The sequence below is a fragment of the Emiliania huxleyi genome (genome assembly GCF_000372725.1).
Source record: "Emiliania huxleyi CCMP1516 chromosome Unknown EMIHUscaffold_169, whole genome shotgun sequence".
Classification (NCBI taxonomy): Eukaryota; Haptophyta; order Isochrysidales; family Noelaerhabdaceae; genus Emiliania; species Emiliania huxleyi.
The window spans coordinates 174,413-190,829 of record NW_005200892.1 but is presented as its reverse complement, the minus strand read 5'-3'; the positions used below and the strand labels follow the sequence as shown (position 1 = coordinate 190,829).

The 16,417-nt window shown below is 63.7% G+C and overlaps 4 protein-coding genes across 4 annotated transcripts in view; 1 reads left to right on the top strand and 3 right to left on the bottom strand.

Annotated features, from left to right (window-relative positions):
• The window catches only part of EMIHUDRAFT_442017 (hypothetical protein), a 6,892-nt gene extending 4,765 nt beyond the window's left edge, over positions 1–2,127 (bottom strand). The window contains exon 1 of the mRNA XM_005784696.1: positions 1,625–2,127. Within this exon, the coding sequence (XP_005784753.1) occupies positions 1,625–2,115 (491 nt within the window). The 5' untranslated portion in view covers positions 2,116–2,127. The remainder of the gene's footprint in view (positions 1–1,624) is intronic.
• A 416-nt stretch (positions 2,128–2,543) lies between these two features.
• Positions 2,544–5,158, top strand: EMIHUDRAFT_231082 (hypothetical protein; the record flags this gene model as incomplete). The annotated part of the gene is made up of 2 exons (XM_005784695.1): positions 2,544–2,678; positions 4,481–5,158. The coding sequence occupies 2 exons, from the start codon at positions 2,544–2,546 to the stop codon at positions 5,156–5,158; spliced, it is 813 nt and encodes a 270-aa protein (XP_005784752.1).
• Positions 5,159–5,802: 644 nt separating this feature from the next.
• EMIHUDRAFT_442015 (hypothetical protein) lies at positions 5,803–7,294 on the bottom strand. Its single transcript, XM_005784694.1, has 2 exons — positions 6,954–7,294; positions 5,803–6,811 (listed from the first exon to the last, which is right to left on the bottom strand). The coding sequence occupies exons 1-2, from the start codon at positions 7,257–7,259 to the stop codon at positions 6,188–6,190; spliced, it is 930 nt and encodes a 309-aa protein (XP_005784751.1). The 5' UTR covers positions 7,260–7,294; the 3' UTR covers positions 5,803–6,187.
• A 3,719-nt stretch (positions 7,295–11,013) lies between these two features.
• Positions 11,014–15,175, bottom strand: EMIHUDRAFT_231080 (hypothetical protein; the record flags this gene model as incomplete). The annotated part of the gene is made up of 7 exons (XM_005784693.1): positions 11,014–12,885; positions 12,965–13,501; positions 13,578–13,784; positions 13,939–13,986; positions 14,015–14,455; positions 14,530–14,976; positions 15,092–15,175. 7 exons carry the CDS (start codon positions 15,173–15,175, stop codon positions 11,014–11,016), a joined length of 3,636 nt encoding a protein of 1,211 aa, XP_005784750.1.
• Between the last annotated feature and the right edge of the window lie 1,242 nt (positions 15,176–16,417).

Sequence of the window (16,417 nt, the reverse complement as noted above, 5' to 3'; positions counted from 1 at the left end):
GGTGTGGGGCGAGGTGTAGGGTTCAGTTCCCGTCCCGTCCCTTAGCACATACCTAATAATTAGCATTTTTTCACCTATTAGCTTAATAATTAGCTTATTTACACAATCAGTTTCGTGGAAAAATGCTAATTACTAGCTTAATAGCAGCGTTATTAGGTATGTGTTGATAATTAGGTACGTTATTAGGCTAATAGTTTGATAGTGAATTCCCTTCATCCCCCCTGCTAATCAGTCCGCATGAACGTCGAGGGGGAGATATGGGGAGATATGGGGAGATATGGGGAGCTATCAGTCCGCCTGCACGTCGAGGGGGACGACGATGGGGTTCTTCTTCTTCTTCTTATTATTATTATTATTATTATTATTATTATTATTATTATTATTAATCTGCTCCTGCACGTCGAGGGGGACGACGATGGGGTTCTTGAGGTTGAAGGAGGAGAGCACGCGCCTGTTCACAGCTCCGTGGCGCGTGGGTGTGAAGAGGCGCTGTTCACACCGCTCGCCCTTGAGGTTGAAGGAGGAGAGGTAAGGTACGGTAAGGTAAACTTCTCCACACACACGAGGTGGTGGGGCAAGGGGGGGCGACCCTCGCATCTCCACGTCTAACGACAGGAGCCCCACGGCATTCAAAGTGCAAGGCCCGGTGCGCGTGGGTGAGCGGTGTGTGTGTGTGTGTGTGTGTGTGTGTGTGTGTGTGTGTGTGCGTGTGTGTGTGTGTGTGTGTGTGTGTGTGTGTGTGTGTGTGTGGGTGGGAGGAGGAGAGCACGCGCCGCAGCCCAAGGCAGAGCACGTCGTCCTCCAGCCAGTTCGGCAACTCGAGGCCAAAGACGCGGGCGGCGATGTCCCACTTCACGTCCGGTGGCGCGCGGAAGGCCACCATCAGCTTGGACTCGGAGAAGGACCACCACAGCCGCGTGCGGCAATCGGCGAGGCGCAGGAACTTGATGCCGAACGACGCGCCAAGGTCGGGGAGGAATCGCCTAGAAGGTTCCGAGAAGGGGAGGAGAGAGGCCTCTGGCTCTCGAGATGTGGGGAGATGTGGGGAGATATGGGGAGATATGGGGAGATATGGCCCCCGCCTCTGGCTCTTGAGCTGGAAGACGCGCGAGTGGATCACGTCGCCTGTTCACAGCTCAGTGGGTGTGAAGAGACGCTGTTCACAGCTGAAAGACGCGCGAGTGGATCACGTCGCCTGTTCACAGCTCAGTGGGTGTGAAGAGACGCTGTTCACAGCTGGAAGACGCGCGAGTGAATCACGTCGCCGAAGGTAAGCTCGAGGTTAAAGTCGACGTCGAGCGTGACAACCTCGTCCGCTACATGGTGCAGCGAGAGCGGCATCACCGTGCACATCTCGGCGGGCTCCGTCTCGGCGTCGTCGTGCCTAAGAAGTATAGCAGGAGAAGGCTCCTGGAAGGCTCCTGGAAGGTTCCTGGAAGGCTCCGTCTCGGCGTCATCGTGCCTCCAGTGCACAACGTTCGCGCCCTTGACGTCGACCTCGAAGGTCCGGATCAGGTCCTCGCCGACCGACTCCTCGCTCTTGGACGCGTCTGCGCCGATGCGGAGTGTGTACGCGTTGTCGAGGATCCCAACCTGCAGGCCCGCCTCCGAGTCGAGGGAGGAGCGGAGGAGCCGCTCGAGCCCGCCGCGAACCACCGGGATCACAAACTTGCGGAGGGTGACGTTGAAGAGCTCCTTGGCGGAGGACTCGTCCACGTAGCTCTTCACGCCCGACTTCTCGTCCCGCACGGGGCTGCTCGGCCGAGCCGGCCAACGAAAGTCCGGGACGCCAAAGTCCCACGAGCCGGCGCCGCTCGCCGGCACGCCGTTGTCGCCCTCGCCATTGTCCTCTGCCTCGGAGAGGACAGACCCGTCCCAGAGCTGTGGCGCCGGGTCGCCCTCGTCCAGCTGCGCGCCCTCCAGTTTTGAAAGCGGCAGCTTCTTCCTAGACCGGCGGGATCTGCCGCGCTGCGGCGCGGCGGCCGACTCCTCAAGATGAGCATCGAGCCGCTGCATCGCGAGAGGGTCGCCGCTGCAGCAGCCGCAGCAGAAGAGCCTGCCGACGCGTCTGCTGAGGCTGCGCTGAGGCACGGCGGGTGGGGATACGGACGACATGAAATGACTAAATCACCGCGAGAAGGAGGTCGTCGGCGCCCGCTTGCTGCTGTTGGCCGCTGTTCACAGTAAACGCACAACGCCGTGTGTGTGTGTTTGTGTGTCTTGTGAGCTTGTTTGTGTCTGTGTGTCGCTCGTGCGTGTCGTCATCATCTGTCTAGCGTCCACCCATACCGCGTTGGTGTCCAGTCCGAGCCTGGCTGTTCTTCACCTTTCTACCTACCTACCTACCTGTGTGTGTGTGTGTGTCCGGAGGACGAGCTCGGTAGATCCGGAGGGTCTTCACGCCGGTGGGAGGCACCGAGGCGTCTGGGACGCTCCACTCTACCTTAGCTCCTGAGGGGCGCGTGGTTTTAACCACGTAGTAGGGGGAGCCGGCTGCCTCTCCATCCAACCGCTTCTGCGTCCTTCTCGGCCCGGTGCTCGCGATGTCGCTCTGCCGAAAGGGTCATCGCCGGCGTGGGCGGAGCGGCGGGCCCTTCGTTACAGAGACAACAAAGACATTTCACCCCTCGGGCTGTTGTTGCAGACAGAAAAACAAATTTGGCGCGCGTGCGCGCAAGGTCTGCTAGACCCCCAAAGATCCGGAACCCAGGCGATGGTGAGTGCTCGGGTGCTGGGCAGCAGCCCCCCTGGGGCACGCGAGCTTAGCAGCGGCGCAGGATCCCTGAGCTGCTCCGACGCGGCCGTGCTAGCGGCTGAGCGAGGCGAGGAGGAGGCGGTGCTGGCGTGGCTTGACGGCGGCGGGCGGGCCGATGCGACGTACAAGAGAGGCCAGGCGAGCGGCGTCACGCTGCTGATGGGCGCCGCTCAGTACGGCCACGAGCGGATGGTCGAGCTGCTGCTGCAGCACGGCGCGGAGATCAACCTGCAGGACAGCAAAGGCTTCACCGCGCTGATGATGGCCACCAACGGCCACGAGCGGGTGGTCGAGCTGCTGATGCGGCACGGGGCGAAGGTCAACCTGCAGAACAGCGACGGCGTCACCGCGCTGATGGGCGCCGCCAACCAAGGCCACGAGCGGGTGGTCGAGCTGCTGCTGCAGCACGGCGCGGAGGTCAACCTGCAGAGGAGCGACGGCTTCACCGCGCTGATGAGCGCCGCTTTCCAACGCAACGAGATTCTGGCCGAGCTGCTGATACGGCACGGGGCGGAGATCAACTTGCAGGAAAGCGGCGGCGGCACCGCACTGATGGTCGCCGCCAACAAAGGCCGCGAGCGGGTGGTCGAGCTGCTGCTGCAGCACGGCGCAGAGATCAACCTGCAGAGGAGCGACTGCGGCACTGCGCTGATGGGCGCCGCCGACCACGGCCACGAGCGGGTGGTCGAGCTGCTGCTGCGGCACGGCGCTGAGATCAACCTGCAGAACAGCACCGGCTACACCGCGCTGATGGGCGCCGCCTTGCAGGGCCACGAGCGGGTGGTCGAGCTGCTGCTGCGGCACGGCGCTGAGACCAACCTGCAGAACAGGAACGGCCGCACCGCGCTGATGTACGCCGCCGACGAAGGCCACGAGCGGCTGATCGAGCTACTGATGCGGCGCGGCGCTGATATCAACCTGCAGAGCAGCGAAGGCGACTCCGCGCTGATGTTTGCCGCCCACAAAGGCCGCGAGCGGGTGGTCGACTTGCTGATACGGCGTGGAGCGGAGATCAACCTGAAGAGCGACAGAGGCGGCACCGCGCTGATGGGCGCCGCCTACAGCGGCTGCCTCGCCATCGTGCTCCGCCTACTTCGGGTTGGCGCAGATACAAAGGCTCGCTCTGCAGACGGCAAGTCCGCGCTGCAGTTCGCCAAGGAGGAGGCGGCCAAGCCTGCGACTGCCGACACCTTGGAGGAGTTTTTTTCAAAGGACCACGCCGGGTGCGTGCGCGCTCTCACAGAGCACGCAGCGGCGCTGAGGGAGGCGGAGGCGGCCGAGAAGGCGGCAGAGAAGGCGCTCGAGGCCAAGGGGCGGCGCGAGCAGCGCGAGAGGGAGGCGGCGGCGGCGGCGCGAGAGCGCGAGCAGGCGGCAAGACAGCGAGAAGCAGAGCGAGTGGCGGACGAGGCGCGCCGGGCAGCGGATGCGGCGGCGCTGGAGAAGCAGAGGCGAGCCATTGCGGCGGAGGCGGAGGCGAAGCTGGCCGCTGAGCGCGCGGCAGCAGAGGAGACGCTGCGGGCGAGGGAGGCGGAGAGGCTTGCGGCGGAGGAGGCGCTGCGAGAGGAGCAGCGGGCGGCCGCGGCGGCGCGCAAAGCCGCTCAGGCAGAGGCGGCGCGGCGCGACAAGGAGGCTGCGGACAGGAGGGCGGAGGAGGAGAAGGCGAGGCGGCGCGCAAAGGCGGCGGCGGCAACGGCGGCCAAGAAGGAGGCCAAGGCGAAGAACAAGGAGGCGAAGAGGGCGCCGTCTGCCTGCACGCTCGAGGAGGAGCGGAGGGCGAAGGCTGCGGCAGAGCTTCGCGCACAGGAGGAGAGGGCGGCGCAGCTGGCTGCTGAGCAGGAGTCGGCGAGGCGGGCGGAGCGCGAGGCGGCAGAGCTAGCGGGTGCCGCAGAGCAGGCGGCGTTGCGCGAGGATGCGGAGCTGGCAGAGGCGCTGCTCCGGTCAGAGGTGGATGCAGAGGAGGCGCTGGTGCGTCGGGTGTCGCGGTGCGAGGAGGCGGTGAGCAGCGAGTCGACCGGCGGCGGCGGGGCCTTGCCGCGGCGTGTCGAGCGGCTGGAGGCGAGCCTCGGCGCGGCGACCGAGGGCAGCCTCGAGGAGCGGGTCGGCGCCATCGAGCGCTTGATCGGGCCAGAGGCGGGAGAGGCGGCGGAGCAGCATCTGCCAGTCACCGAGCCGTTTGCTGCCGTCTCACTAGCCGACGCCGGCCTCGACACGGGGCGGCCGGCTGCCCCCGAGTCCACGATGGGGGGCGAGACCACGTGCATCGTGTGTTTCGCGAGAGTCAAGTCGCATGCTGCGGTTCCGTGCGGGCACTTGTGCGCTTGCGGGCCATGCTCTGAGCTGATGCGAGAGTGCCCTTACTGCCGCGAGCCAGTGATGATGTGGATGGTTCCGCGTCCGGTCTAGGCGGGCCGCCCTGGATTCGAGAGAGTTGGTTTTGTGTTGGATTCGATGTTGAGCAATGTTTCTTCCCACTGTTGAGCTCTTTTGCCTGCGGCGAGGGCGGTCGAGTGCACAGAGCTAACTATGGAGCTAAGCGTCTCGCCGCCCTCGGGATCGACGGCCGATCGTCATCAGGGACGCGTGCGGGTGCGGGTGCGCTAGGGCCGAGGTGGCGGGGGCGGGGATGGCTGGCGGGTGGCGGAGAGGCGGCGTGGGGAGAGTCCCGGGCGGGGCGAGAGGCGAGGCCGAGGGAGAGGGCTGGAGGAGGGGCGAGAGGTGGCGGGGGGCGGGAGTTGCGACTCCCGGGGCGCGGGGGGGGGGCGACGCGACGCAGAGCCGGAGGGCGGGGCGGCCGTGCGACCCTTTGAGACCGAGGCCGTGCGAGCAAAAAGAATTTGCGGAATTTACGGCCCTTTCCCTGCGAACCGCGCACCCCTCAGCGAGGCTAGGGCTCTCAGTCTAGCCCGTAACCCGCGATCCCGATGATCCGGGTTCCGGCCCGCTGGGTGCGCTTCTTTGTTCTTATAGCTCCCCGGCGCCGCGGCGCGCGGGCGCGGCGCCTCGCTGGAAGCTGGATGTGAGGCTAATGACTGCACTCCAAGTACTCCAAGTGCTCCGACAGACACAGAAAAATATACGACGCTCGCGAGAGAGCGCCTTCGGCGAGACACACTGCACACTCTCTCCAAACTGAAAACTCTCCTCTCTCTGAGACCTCCCTTCTCCGCTCCCGACCCGGCATGCGAACAACATGACAACCCACCTACCCACGCTCTCGCCCAGTGCGAGAGCTGTGGGCACCTCTCCCACTGCACAAGGGCCTCCGCGGCGCGCGACTCACACAATGATACACAATACAGGCGCGCGCCGTCACGCACAGACCCCCCCCCCCTCCCTCCCCCGCCCCCCCGCGCGCGCTACGGCGCGGCGCGGCGCACGCCCGGCAGCAGCTCCTCCACCCTCCCGCAGCTGCGGCTACTACGGCTGCGGCTCCTACACGCCCCAACTCAGCCGCTCGAACTTCCACATCCGGACGTGCTGCTCGACGACGTCCTCCCTCGTCAGCGTCCACTGCATTGGGTCGAAGCTCGCCTCGACGTCGCTCTCCATGTTAGCGAGGTAGTCGAGGACGTAAGGCTCGCCGGAGAGCATCATGTCGTTTGGGCGGAAGCCGGGCCAGATGTCGGCCACGAGCACCTTGTCCCTCGCAAGCCGCAGAGCATTGCGGATGCAGCGGCGGCGCGCGTAGCCGGGCATCTCGTGCGTCGCGAACATGAGCGTGGCCACGTCGAAGCTGCCCGCCTCGCCGAACGCCTCGGCGTTGGCCACCACCCGCTCGTGCACGTCCGGCCGCCGCAGCCGCGAGACCGCGAGCATGTTCGGCGACGTGTCCACGGCGGTCACCTTGCCGGCGCGCGCGCACGAGAATCCGACGCCGGAGCAGAGGTCGACCACGGTCTGTCCGGCGGCGGAGAGCTCGCTCTCGTGGATCTGCTTGCGCGCGTCGACGCCTCCGTAGGCCAGCTTGTCGATCAAAAAGGTCGAGAAGGGGACGGCGAGCGCGTGCAGCCAGCCCCGCCAGCCCGTGTTGCCAAAGTTGTGGATCCGCGGGTCCTCCTGCGGAAAGGGGGAGGGGGAGGGGGAAGGGGGGTGCAGTCATGGACCGCCGGAGGGGCCTCGCTCGCCGCCGCGCCGCGAGGGTTGCGGCCGCAGGGCACAGAGTGGGCCGCGCGCGGGCTGTGTGAGCGACGGGACGCACCCAGTAGTTTGCGTGCTCGCCGAGCCGCTCGAACCGCAGGGCGCGGTCGTGCTCCCACTCGAAGATCCTCGCCACCCGCGTCTGCTCGCTCTCCAGGAAGGTCGCCGCCCGGGTCTGCTCCTCACGGAGAAAGGTCTCAAAGTCCCCGTCGCAGGCGCCATTCCGAGGGGGCAGCGAGGGGAGGAGCGGCAGCGGCTTGGCGGGCAGCAGCGAGTTCTGCGGCAGCGGGCGAGGCGCCTTGGGCCGGCCCTCCGGCCCAGGCGCCAGCGAGAGCGCTGCCGACAGGAGCGCCGCCGACAGCGCCATCTCTCTTGTGGACGGGTGTTTGCCGCCGACTCGCGACGGAACCTTCTCTCCACCGTCCTTGCTGTCCTCCTATGCACCCCGGGGCTAAGGCTCTCTAGCCCGTAACCCGACACCGATCATCCGGCCTCGCACAACAACGCCGCCTCTCCGCCACCCAGCGAGAATAGGCGAGAGACTGCGAAGTGAGATAGGAAGAGGCGGACGCCCAAGGGCGGGCGACGGCTAGCGCACCACACCCCTCTCCTTAAAATCCCTGTGTGGTGGGGCTGGTGGCGGCGTGCCGTTCTCCCATCCCTCCCTTGGGTTGTCTGTTTTCTTTCTTTCTTTCTTTTTCCGCCACCCGCCAGCCACCTATTTTGGTCGACAGAGGCGTTTTCGTGCGGTCTGCCAGTCGCTGCTGATAGCCGATTTATTTATAATCGCGAGCGGTGTCTCGAGGGTCGTTTGCAAGGGGCCCAGCCTGGCTAGCCAGATCCGCCTGGGCGCCTCCAGTCTTGCTTTCGCGGTAACCAGCCTTGTTTTGGTTGATAAACGTGTTTTTGTGCGGTCTGCCAGCCGCTGCTGATAGCCGATTTATTTATAATCGCGAGCGGTGTCTCGCGGGTCGTTTGCGAGGGGCCCAGCCTGGCTAGCCAGATCCGCCTGGGCGCATCCAGTCTTGCTTTTGCGCACCCTAGCCTTATTTTGGTCGACAGAGGCGTTTTCGTGCGGTCTGCCAGTCGCTGCTGATAGCCGATTTATTTATAATCGCGAGCGGTGTCTCGCGGGTCGTTTGCGAGGGGCCCAGCCTGGCTAGCCAGATCCGCCTGGGCGCATCCAGTCTTGCTTTTGCGCACCCTAGCCTTATTTTGGTCGACAGAGGCGTTTTCGTGCGGTCTGCCAGTCGCTGCTGATAGCCGATTTATTTATAATCGCGAGCGGTGTCTCGCGGGTCATTTGCGAGGGGCTCATCCTGGCTAGCCAGATCCGCCTGGGCGCATGCAGTCTTGCTTTTGCGCACCCTAGCCTTATTTTGGTCGACATAGGCGTTTTCGTGCGGTCTGCCAGTCGCTGCTGATAGCCGATTTATTTATAATCGCGAGCGGTGTCTCGAGGGTCGTTTGCGAGGGGCCCAGCCTGGCTAGCCAGATCCGCCTGGGCGCATGCAGTCTTGCTTTTGCGCACCCTAGCCTTATTTTGGTCGGCAGAGACGTTTTCGTGCGGTCTGCCAGTCGCTGCTGATAGCCGATTTATTTATAATCGCGAGCGGTGTCTCGCGGGTCGTTTGCGAGGGGCCCATCCTGGCTAGCCAGATCCGCCTGGGCGCATGCAGTCTTGCTTTTGCGCACCCTAGCCTTATTTTGGTCGGCAGAGACGTTTTCGTGCGGTCTGCCAGTCGCTGCTGATAGCCGATTTATTTATAATCGCGAGCGGTGTCTCGCGGGTCGTTTGCGAGGGGCTCATCCTGGCTAGCCAGATCCGCCTGGGCGCCTCCAGTCTTGCTTTTGCGCACCCTAGCCTTATTTTGGTCGACAGAGGCGTTTTCGTGCGGTCTGCCAGTCGCTGCTGATAGCCGATTTATTTATAATCGCGAGCGGTGTCTCGCGGGTCGTTTGCGAGGGGCCCATCCTGGCTAGCTAGATCCGCCTGGGCGCATCCAGTCTTGCTTTTGCGCACCCTAGCCTTATTTTGGTCGACAGAGGCGTTTTCGTGCGGTCTGCCAGTCGCTGCTGATAGCCGATTTATTTATAATCGCGAGCGGTGTCTCGCGGGTCGTTTGCGAGGGGCCCAGCCTGGCTAGCCAGATCCGCCTGGGCGTATCCAATCTTGCTTTTGCGCACCCTAGCCTTATTTTGGTCGGCAGAGACGTTTTCGTGCGGTCTGCCAGTCGCTGCTGATAGCCGATTTATTTATAATCGCGAGCGGTGTCTCGCGGGTCGTTTGCGAGGGGCCCAGCCTGGCTAGCCAGATCCGCCTGGGCGCATCCAGTCTTGCTTTTGCGCACCCTAGCCTTTTTTTGGTCGACAGAGGCGTTTTCGTGCGGTCTGAATGCATGATGCAGCGAAGGCGGCGCGGTTCATCTGGAACTAGGCACCCCACTCGAACGTGCCCCGTCTGTCGCCACACGTCTTTTTAGTCCCAGTTCGTATCTAACGTATCCTTCCAATGTGCGGAACCTCTTTTCTAGAGGGGTTGCCGGGGGGGGGGGGGTATATGCGCTTTCTAGACCTTCACGTTCACAGCGCATTAGAGCCAGATTAATAGAGCCGCCAGGGGGTCCCTCCATAAGTCCATCGCCCAAAGTCTTCACTGTGCGGCTCGATTTGGCAAAGTTCAGAAAACAGGTGTTCTGGGACACCATTCACTGTCCTGGGACACTCCTGTCCCATACTTCGGCGGCGGCGGCGTTCTTTCAATGGCGTCATCCCGCTGCTGCCTCTTAGTTGCGTTGTCGCTGGCCATTCTTCGAGCCGCCCACGCCAAAGTGATCTGCAGGCAGAGCCGAAACTCCCCAGAGATGCTGGCGTGCAGGGTGCCGGTGGGCAGCGACGGCAGGCGCAAGTGTTGGCAAACGGCCCGCTGCGCCTCGAAGCAAGACGGCTACGTTTTGGAGGGCGGCGATGGAAAGGCCTTGGCCGGCCCCACATGAACAGCGAGCACACGAGCCAGGAGAGACAAGCCGCCGCACAAAGCGCCAACGAACCGGCCAATGGAGACACTCCCGCTGTGCGCAACATCAGGCCACTGCCATCCCGGCCGAGCAGGCCATCTGCACCACTGGCACGATCCTTCTCCACCGCCCGCGGAGAAGGACTCGGGACGCTCAACGGAGGAGAGTTTGCCCGCCGGCAAAAGAATCGCCGGCAAAAGAGCCCCTGGCAAAATAGGCGCCGGCCAGAAGCGACGGCGGAGGAGGCGGGAGCTTCGGAGGCAGCGGCTGCCAAGGCGGCGGAGGCGGCGGAGGAGGCGGGAGCTTCGGAGGCAGCGGCGGCCAAGGCGGCGGAGGCGGCGGAGGAGGCGGGAGCTTCGGAGGCTGCTGCGGCCAAGGCGGCGGAGGCGCTCCGTGCGGCGTGGTTAGTTGGGGCAGAGGTGGCCTCGTAGTCGCTGAGTAGGGGCGTGACGGGCTCGTTAGCCTTTGTAGTTAGAGATGGTGTGTCGATGGTAGCGAGTGAGCTGCGCGCATAAGAGCGCGGTTAGCTTAGTGGCAGTTGCTTGTCGCAGACAGTACAAGAACAGACCGTCGGGCCGACACCGAAAGATTTTCTCGCGATCCCGAACTAATGCCGAAATCAGTAACCACAAAGCACAAACCACTAACCACCTAACCAGCCTCCGGCGGGGCCCCCCGCTACCATCCAAACCCGAGTAGCAGTACCGGTCTCTATCATAGATAGAGGCTCAAGTGTGACATAACTCATATCTCACATTTACTTGATAAACCAGCCGATCCAACAATCCTTTCACACCGGACGGTAGAGCCGAATCTGACGGCCAGAAAGCTCACCAGCCTCGCAACACATGCCATACCCATCCCTGACAAGCGTGGTTTGACTCACAGAAGCCGCAGGCCACGTGGAGACATAGCTACGTGACCGCGCAAAACACGCCCGGAGACTGCTCACATCCTGATATCCCGGGCTCCAACAATGGTCCCACCATCGGCGATCGGGCCTATCGCGGTCCGACGCCGATTTACTTGGCTGTCCCCAGCCCACAGGTACCGGGTGCACCCAGCCTGGCCGCAGGAGGGCGGGCCCCGGGCCGAACCTCCCACTCAGAGGTCCATTGAAGTCGTCCGCGGCACACCATATAGGTCAAGCATTACAGACACCCATTCAGCGGGAACGGAAAAATTATTCCCGCGGGACCACGGGTCGTTCTGCAGCTTCTCGGCTGCGAGCATTACCTGCTTCAGACTATCTGCTGACCGCACGGGCTGCGTATGGTTGATCTCAAGTTGGGGCACCTTCGCAAAAGGAATTCCGACGTGCATGTAACCATCAAATTTGCGGCACAACTCACGCAACGGCACAAAGAAGGCTTGCAACGAGTTCTCTGTGTCTGCCGTACGAAGAAGTGATTGCGCAAATGTTCCCCACACCGCCCGTTGCATGATGAGTCGATCGATTCGACGGACCTGCAGCCCTTGAGGCCATTCAAGCTCGACGAAGATGTGATGAAGAAAGCCCAGGTTGAACACCTGAACAGCGTCTACCATAGTCAGGTTGGTACGAACAAAGCCCCCAATGCGCTGAGGTGGTGACACTTTGCCTGTTAGACGCAGTGCCTCTGGCCAATGTGACATGTACAAGGTCTTGAACTTTGACGGCTCTGAGTGTAGCAGCATAAGCCCTTGACATAGCAGGGAAGTGTCGACGTCGATAAAGACATGGTCATCATTCTGAAGGAAGAAGACAAGCCGCCCTGAGTGCTTGTCGGATCCGATTGAGCTCATAAGCCATTTCCATTTGGCTTGTGTCAATATGCGTGTAAATTCCAAGTGCTGAAGGCGGCTGCCGAGGGAAGAAGTCAGCTCGTTCTCTAGGTTTTGCCTTTGACTGCTGAACTCCTCGTCGAGTTGGATGAATAAGTAGAAACCATTGATGGGGAGATCAAAATATGAGCGCATCGCATGGCGAAATACCTGCAGCCTGCTGTACCGATTTCCCCTACTCCGCTTGTTTGTAATGAATGTGCTGAGCAGAAGATCCATGCTGATCGGGCAGTGTGGCCTGCGCCGACCGGCGTTGAGTTGCTTGTGGGTGCTGATGTTGTCTCTCCGCTGCCAATGGTCTCCCTCAGCGAACGGCCACGTCGGAACGTCGCCAGAAACAAGATATGCATTCTGCGACGGTGACACTGGCGATGCCAGCGGAAGCATCGCGAGTAGAAGCAGCCACGCGCCGTGCCCCGTCCGGCACCGCACGAGGCGCCCCGATTTGCTCCTCCGCACCGAGAGCAGCACGCCGCCGCACGCTCCGAGCAGCAAGAACAAGGCGGCCCAAAGCTGACCGCGCAGCTGTGCGCGGCCAGGCGCGGAAGAGGAGTGTCCGCTGATGAAGGGAATGTGGAACGGGGAGGCGGGGTCGATGGAGAGTTCGTCGGCTGGCGGGGCGGGCGGCTTGTCGGTCCGCGGGCGGCTTGTCGCGTGGTGAGGCTCCTCGTGCCACGCAGGGGCGGCGCAGCGTGGCTGCCAGTCGGCGCACGCACTTGAGACCGAGAAGATATCTGACTCGACCGCGTTCGAGTCGGAGATCTGAGCGGCGCGGACCTCTTCAGGCCACGCCGGCTCCGCGAGAAGAGGGTCGACGGCCCGGCCAAGCTGGAGGAAGAGATCCTTGGTTGGCACTCGAGAAACGTCCGTCAATCCGTCAATCGCCCGCCACTCGCCGCCGGCGTGCATGCTAGCGACGGGCGCGCCGAGGCCAGTCTCGACCAGCTTCCGCACCTCCAGCATCCCAGGCTTCCCAGCGTCGGCGGGCCGCAACTTGGGCGACGTGCCGTTCACGAGCAAGACGGTGTCGCGTCCCCGAGCGATGATCCCCGTCCTGTTGCTGTAGACGGGACCGACGAGGTCGAACTCAGGCTCGCCCTTGCGCTCCATGCTGTTGCGCGAGGCCGGGACGGTCTCCAAGTCGGCCTCGGCCTACTCGCAAACACACAGGCAATCGTTCCGTCAGCGGGTTACAAAGCTCGCACACACAAAGAGCCAGAGGGGCGCTCACCGGCTGCTTCTCGTAAATTTCCTTGACGGACGCCAGCGGCTCGCCAATTAGGTGCAACGGCTCGCCCACCGCCTCGCCGATCTCGTCCATCAGTGCTTCCAACGAGCGCCCGTCCTCGTGTCCGCCCTGAACGGCGCGCGGGCTGTTAGTCACGAGCTTGCGCGGCGCGGATACTAGCACGCGCGAGCGAGCACGCACCGGGTGGTTGGCGGGCGCGCTGTCCGACGATACGATGGCCACAAACGAGCTGGTGTCGATGCCGCCAACCTCGCAGAAGCCGTTAAGCGATGCCGGCGCGATCGGCGTTGTGACTGCGGGAAAGGAAGTCGGGGACTCGTGCCACTGCGAGGAGAGAAGCGCGGAGGTGGCAGGGTACGAGGAGAGCGCAAACGCGGTTCCGAGGCAGAGCAGCGCGAGGATGCCAAAGAGGCGGAGCAAGTAGGAGGGGCAGAACTTGGGCCAAGAGAACCAGCCGGAGGCAGAGACGGAGCCCTCCGGCGTGGTAATCGTGGTCGTCTCGACGTTGGCCGTCGCGCCCTGAACAGGAGGGCGGGAGACTGGCGGTTGAGCGGCGAGCGGGGGAGGAGGCCGCATGTATGCAGGCGGCGAGCACCGAGTCTGTGGTCGACGGCGTGGAGCCGCGGGGCACCTTGCCGGTGCCGCCGAGGATGCCCTCGTTGCCGTCCATTTTGAGCAGGGCCCCGAACCGGTTGTTGCCGCCGACCGGGGCGATGCTCTTGGTGCGGACGATCGGGGCGGACGCGCCCTTGCGCCCCTTCTTGCGGCGCGGGTTCGACGGCGTGGTCCTGTCGGGGATGCCCTGCGCACGCGCAAGCGGTGGGTGCGTCAATAGTTGAGGCTCTGCGCGTACAACCGCAGCGTGCGAGGGCGTCACAGGATCAATGTAAGTGCCCGCCTGTAGGACTCGCGTGTCCCCGCAATACCCGCGTGTGCTTCTGCTGGGGGGTGCTCACCGCAGGGGCGGCCGTCTCCTCTGGAAACTCCTTCCAGTCGGCGTCGCCCTACGCGTCGAACGCGGGATGGGGTCACAGAGTGGGTCGCAGACGCCGGCGCGCACCAGGCGCTCGCCGCCGTGGCGGCGGGCTTCTTCTCCTCCGGAAATTCCTTGATCGACGGCAGCGGCGCGCCGCCGGCCTCCGCCGGCTTGAGGGCCGTGGCGACCTCGGTGGCCGGCTTGAGCGCCGGGTTCTTGATGGCGCCGGTCTCGTCAACGCAGGCCTCCGCGCCAGACGTTGCCGCAGGGATGTCCTTCTTGAGGGCGCCCTCGACGGCGCCGGTGGGGGCCGTCGGTGGGCCGGTCGGGCGCGTAAACTTGGACCAGAAAACGGCGTGGGTGGCGAACATGGCCTTGGCCTTGTCCGAGTCGACCACGCCCGCGTCGGGCGCCTTTTCCGCGGCCGGGTCCTTCTTGAGGACGCCCTCCGGGCCAGACTTTGCCACGGAGATGTTGACGTTCTTGATGCCGCACGCCTGTGGGCGAGGGAGAGTACGCGCAGGCTTTCGGAGACGGGAGAGGATCATAATCCTGGTGTGCGCACGCGCACCTTGGCTCCGGGGAGCGAAGGCGACACCGACGCGGAGATGACGAGCGTGACGCGGCCGTCGTCAGCCGGCACGATTCCGACCTTCGCGAAGGACTTCATCGGCGAAGACTCGCCCGCGACGTTGCCGCCGCCCGCGTCAATGCCGTCCTTGAGCGGGCTGGGCTCGCTCTCGGGCGGGATGCCGACGGCCTTGGCGCCGGCCGGATCGTCGACGGTGAAGCGGGACGCCTCGGGCACGGCGTCGAGCGAAACGCCCGCAAAGTGGACGCCGGCGAGCGAGCCGGCGGGCTCGCCCTCGGACGGGACGTTGCCAGTGCCGGTGTTGGCGGTGCAGGTGCCGCCGGTGCCGGTGCCGATGCCATCCTTGAGCGAGACGGGCTCGGAGGGGATGCCGACGGCGTTACCTCCGTCAGAGTCGACGACGGCCGTGTTGTCCGCCAGAGACGCCTGTCAGCCACAGAACGCGAGAGGGTCGTCTTGCAGGGAAGGCGCAGCGTTGCGTGCGTTGCAGCGGTGCGCGTGTGCATACCCCCTCCCTCAGCCACTGCAAATTAATGCACACCTGCTTGTCAGCAAGCGGCGGCGGAGGAGAGAGCTTGAGCACGAGCTTCTCACCGGCGGCCGGCACGAACTCGAGTTTGAGCATGTTGATCGAATGAATTCCTGCAGAGAGTCAAGAAGCGGTTGAAGGTGGTGTCCCCGATGGGAGGTGCAGGCCAGCGCTCGAGTGGCCCTCGCGGCTGCGGACACAGAGTCTTGGCACTCTCTAGATGTAGCAGAGATGCGAGCAGGCGGTGCGAGTACCCGCGTAAGAGAGGGAGGGCGGTCGGACGGGTTCGCGCGGGACAAGGGTGTGGAATGGGCAGCAGCGGACGCGTCTCGCGGCCTCCTCGATGGCAGCGGCTGTACCTGCGAGCGGGAGTAGGCAGGCGGTGCGAGGCCGAGGGGGGTGCAGCCGCTCGCGCCGCGAGCGAGGGCGCATCGCATGGTAGGGGTGGTGAGGGGGCGGCGGGTTCCGTGAGCAATAGGCGTCGCGGGGGTCTAGGTGTGCAGCTCGCGGCTGCATAGTCGGGCGCAATGCGGCGCGGCAAGCGCGAGCGGACGAGGAAAGTGCTGGCTTTGCCTTCGACTCGCACTCCGGGGGGCGTTCACGCAGAAGATCTTCGAGTCCCCGTTCACAGTTGTGCGGTGAATGGCGCTTCCTTGTGTGGAGGTAAACGCCACAGCCCGAGCCCGAAGGGCGAAGGAGAATCCCACCCCTATCCAACAAAAGTATTCCGTAGCTCGATCGAGGGGAGATCTTAGAGAGAGAGAGAGAGATTTTAGCTCCCCTACCCGGTCGCGTGCGACGTAGCGGGGGGCCACGACTACGTTTACGAAAACATAAGTAGTCCCGCGAGGTGTCAATTTGGCCGCCCAGTTAGCCCCCTTTTCCCGTCAGGGGTTTTTTCTTGGCAAACCTCGTCATCCTGCTGAACAAGCTCCTCTTGTAGCTCGATCGGTCACACCGCCATCGCCGTCGGAGAGAGGGGGGGCGGCACTGCTCTGGCAGCGTACCAGCGTGCACCTCGATCCTGTACCGTGTTTGTTATGACCCCCCCCAATGAACACACCAGTGAGGGAGGGCGAGACGATCGAGGGGTCCCGTACCATGCGGAATCGACCCTATCCAGTGCTCAAGTGCTCAAGTGTGTGTGTGGGTGGGACACACACACACTTCCCCTCACCATTCGCTCACTCTCACACTTATTATTATCTACACCCGTATATACTCTCGGCTCTCATTCGTGCTGCTAACCCCAATCACCCTGCTCTAGTTCAAACCCTGCCTGCTTTATCTGCGGGACCTTCCCTTCTAGAGGTCCCATCCCGGTGATTATAGTGTCTC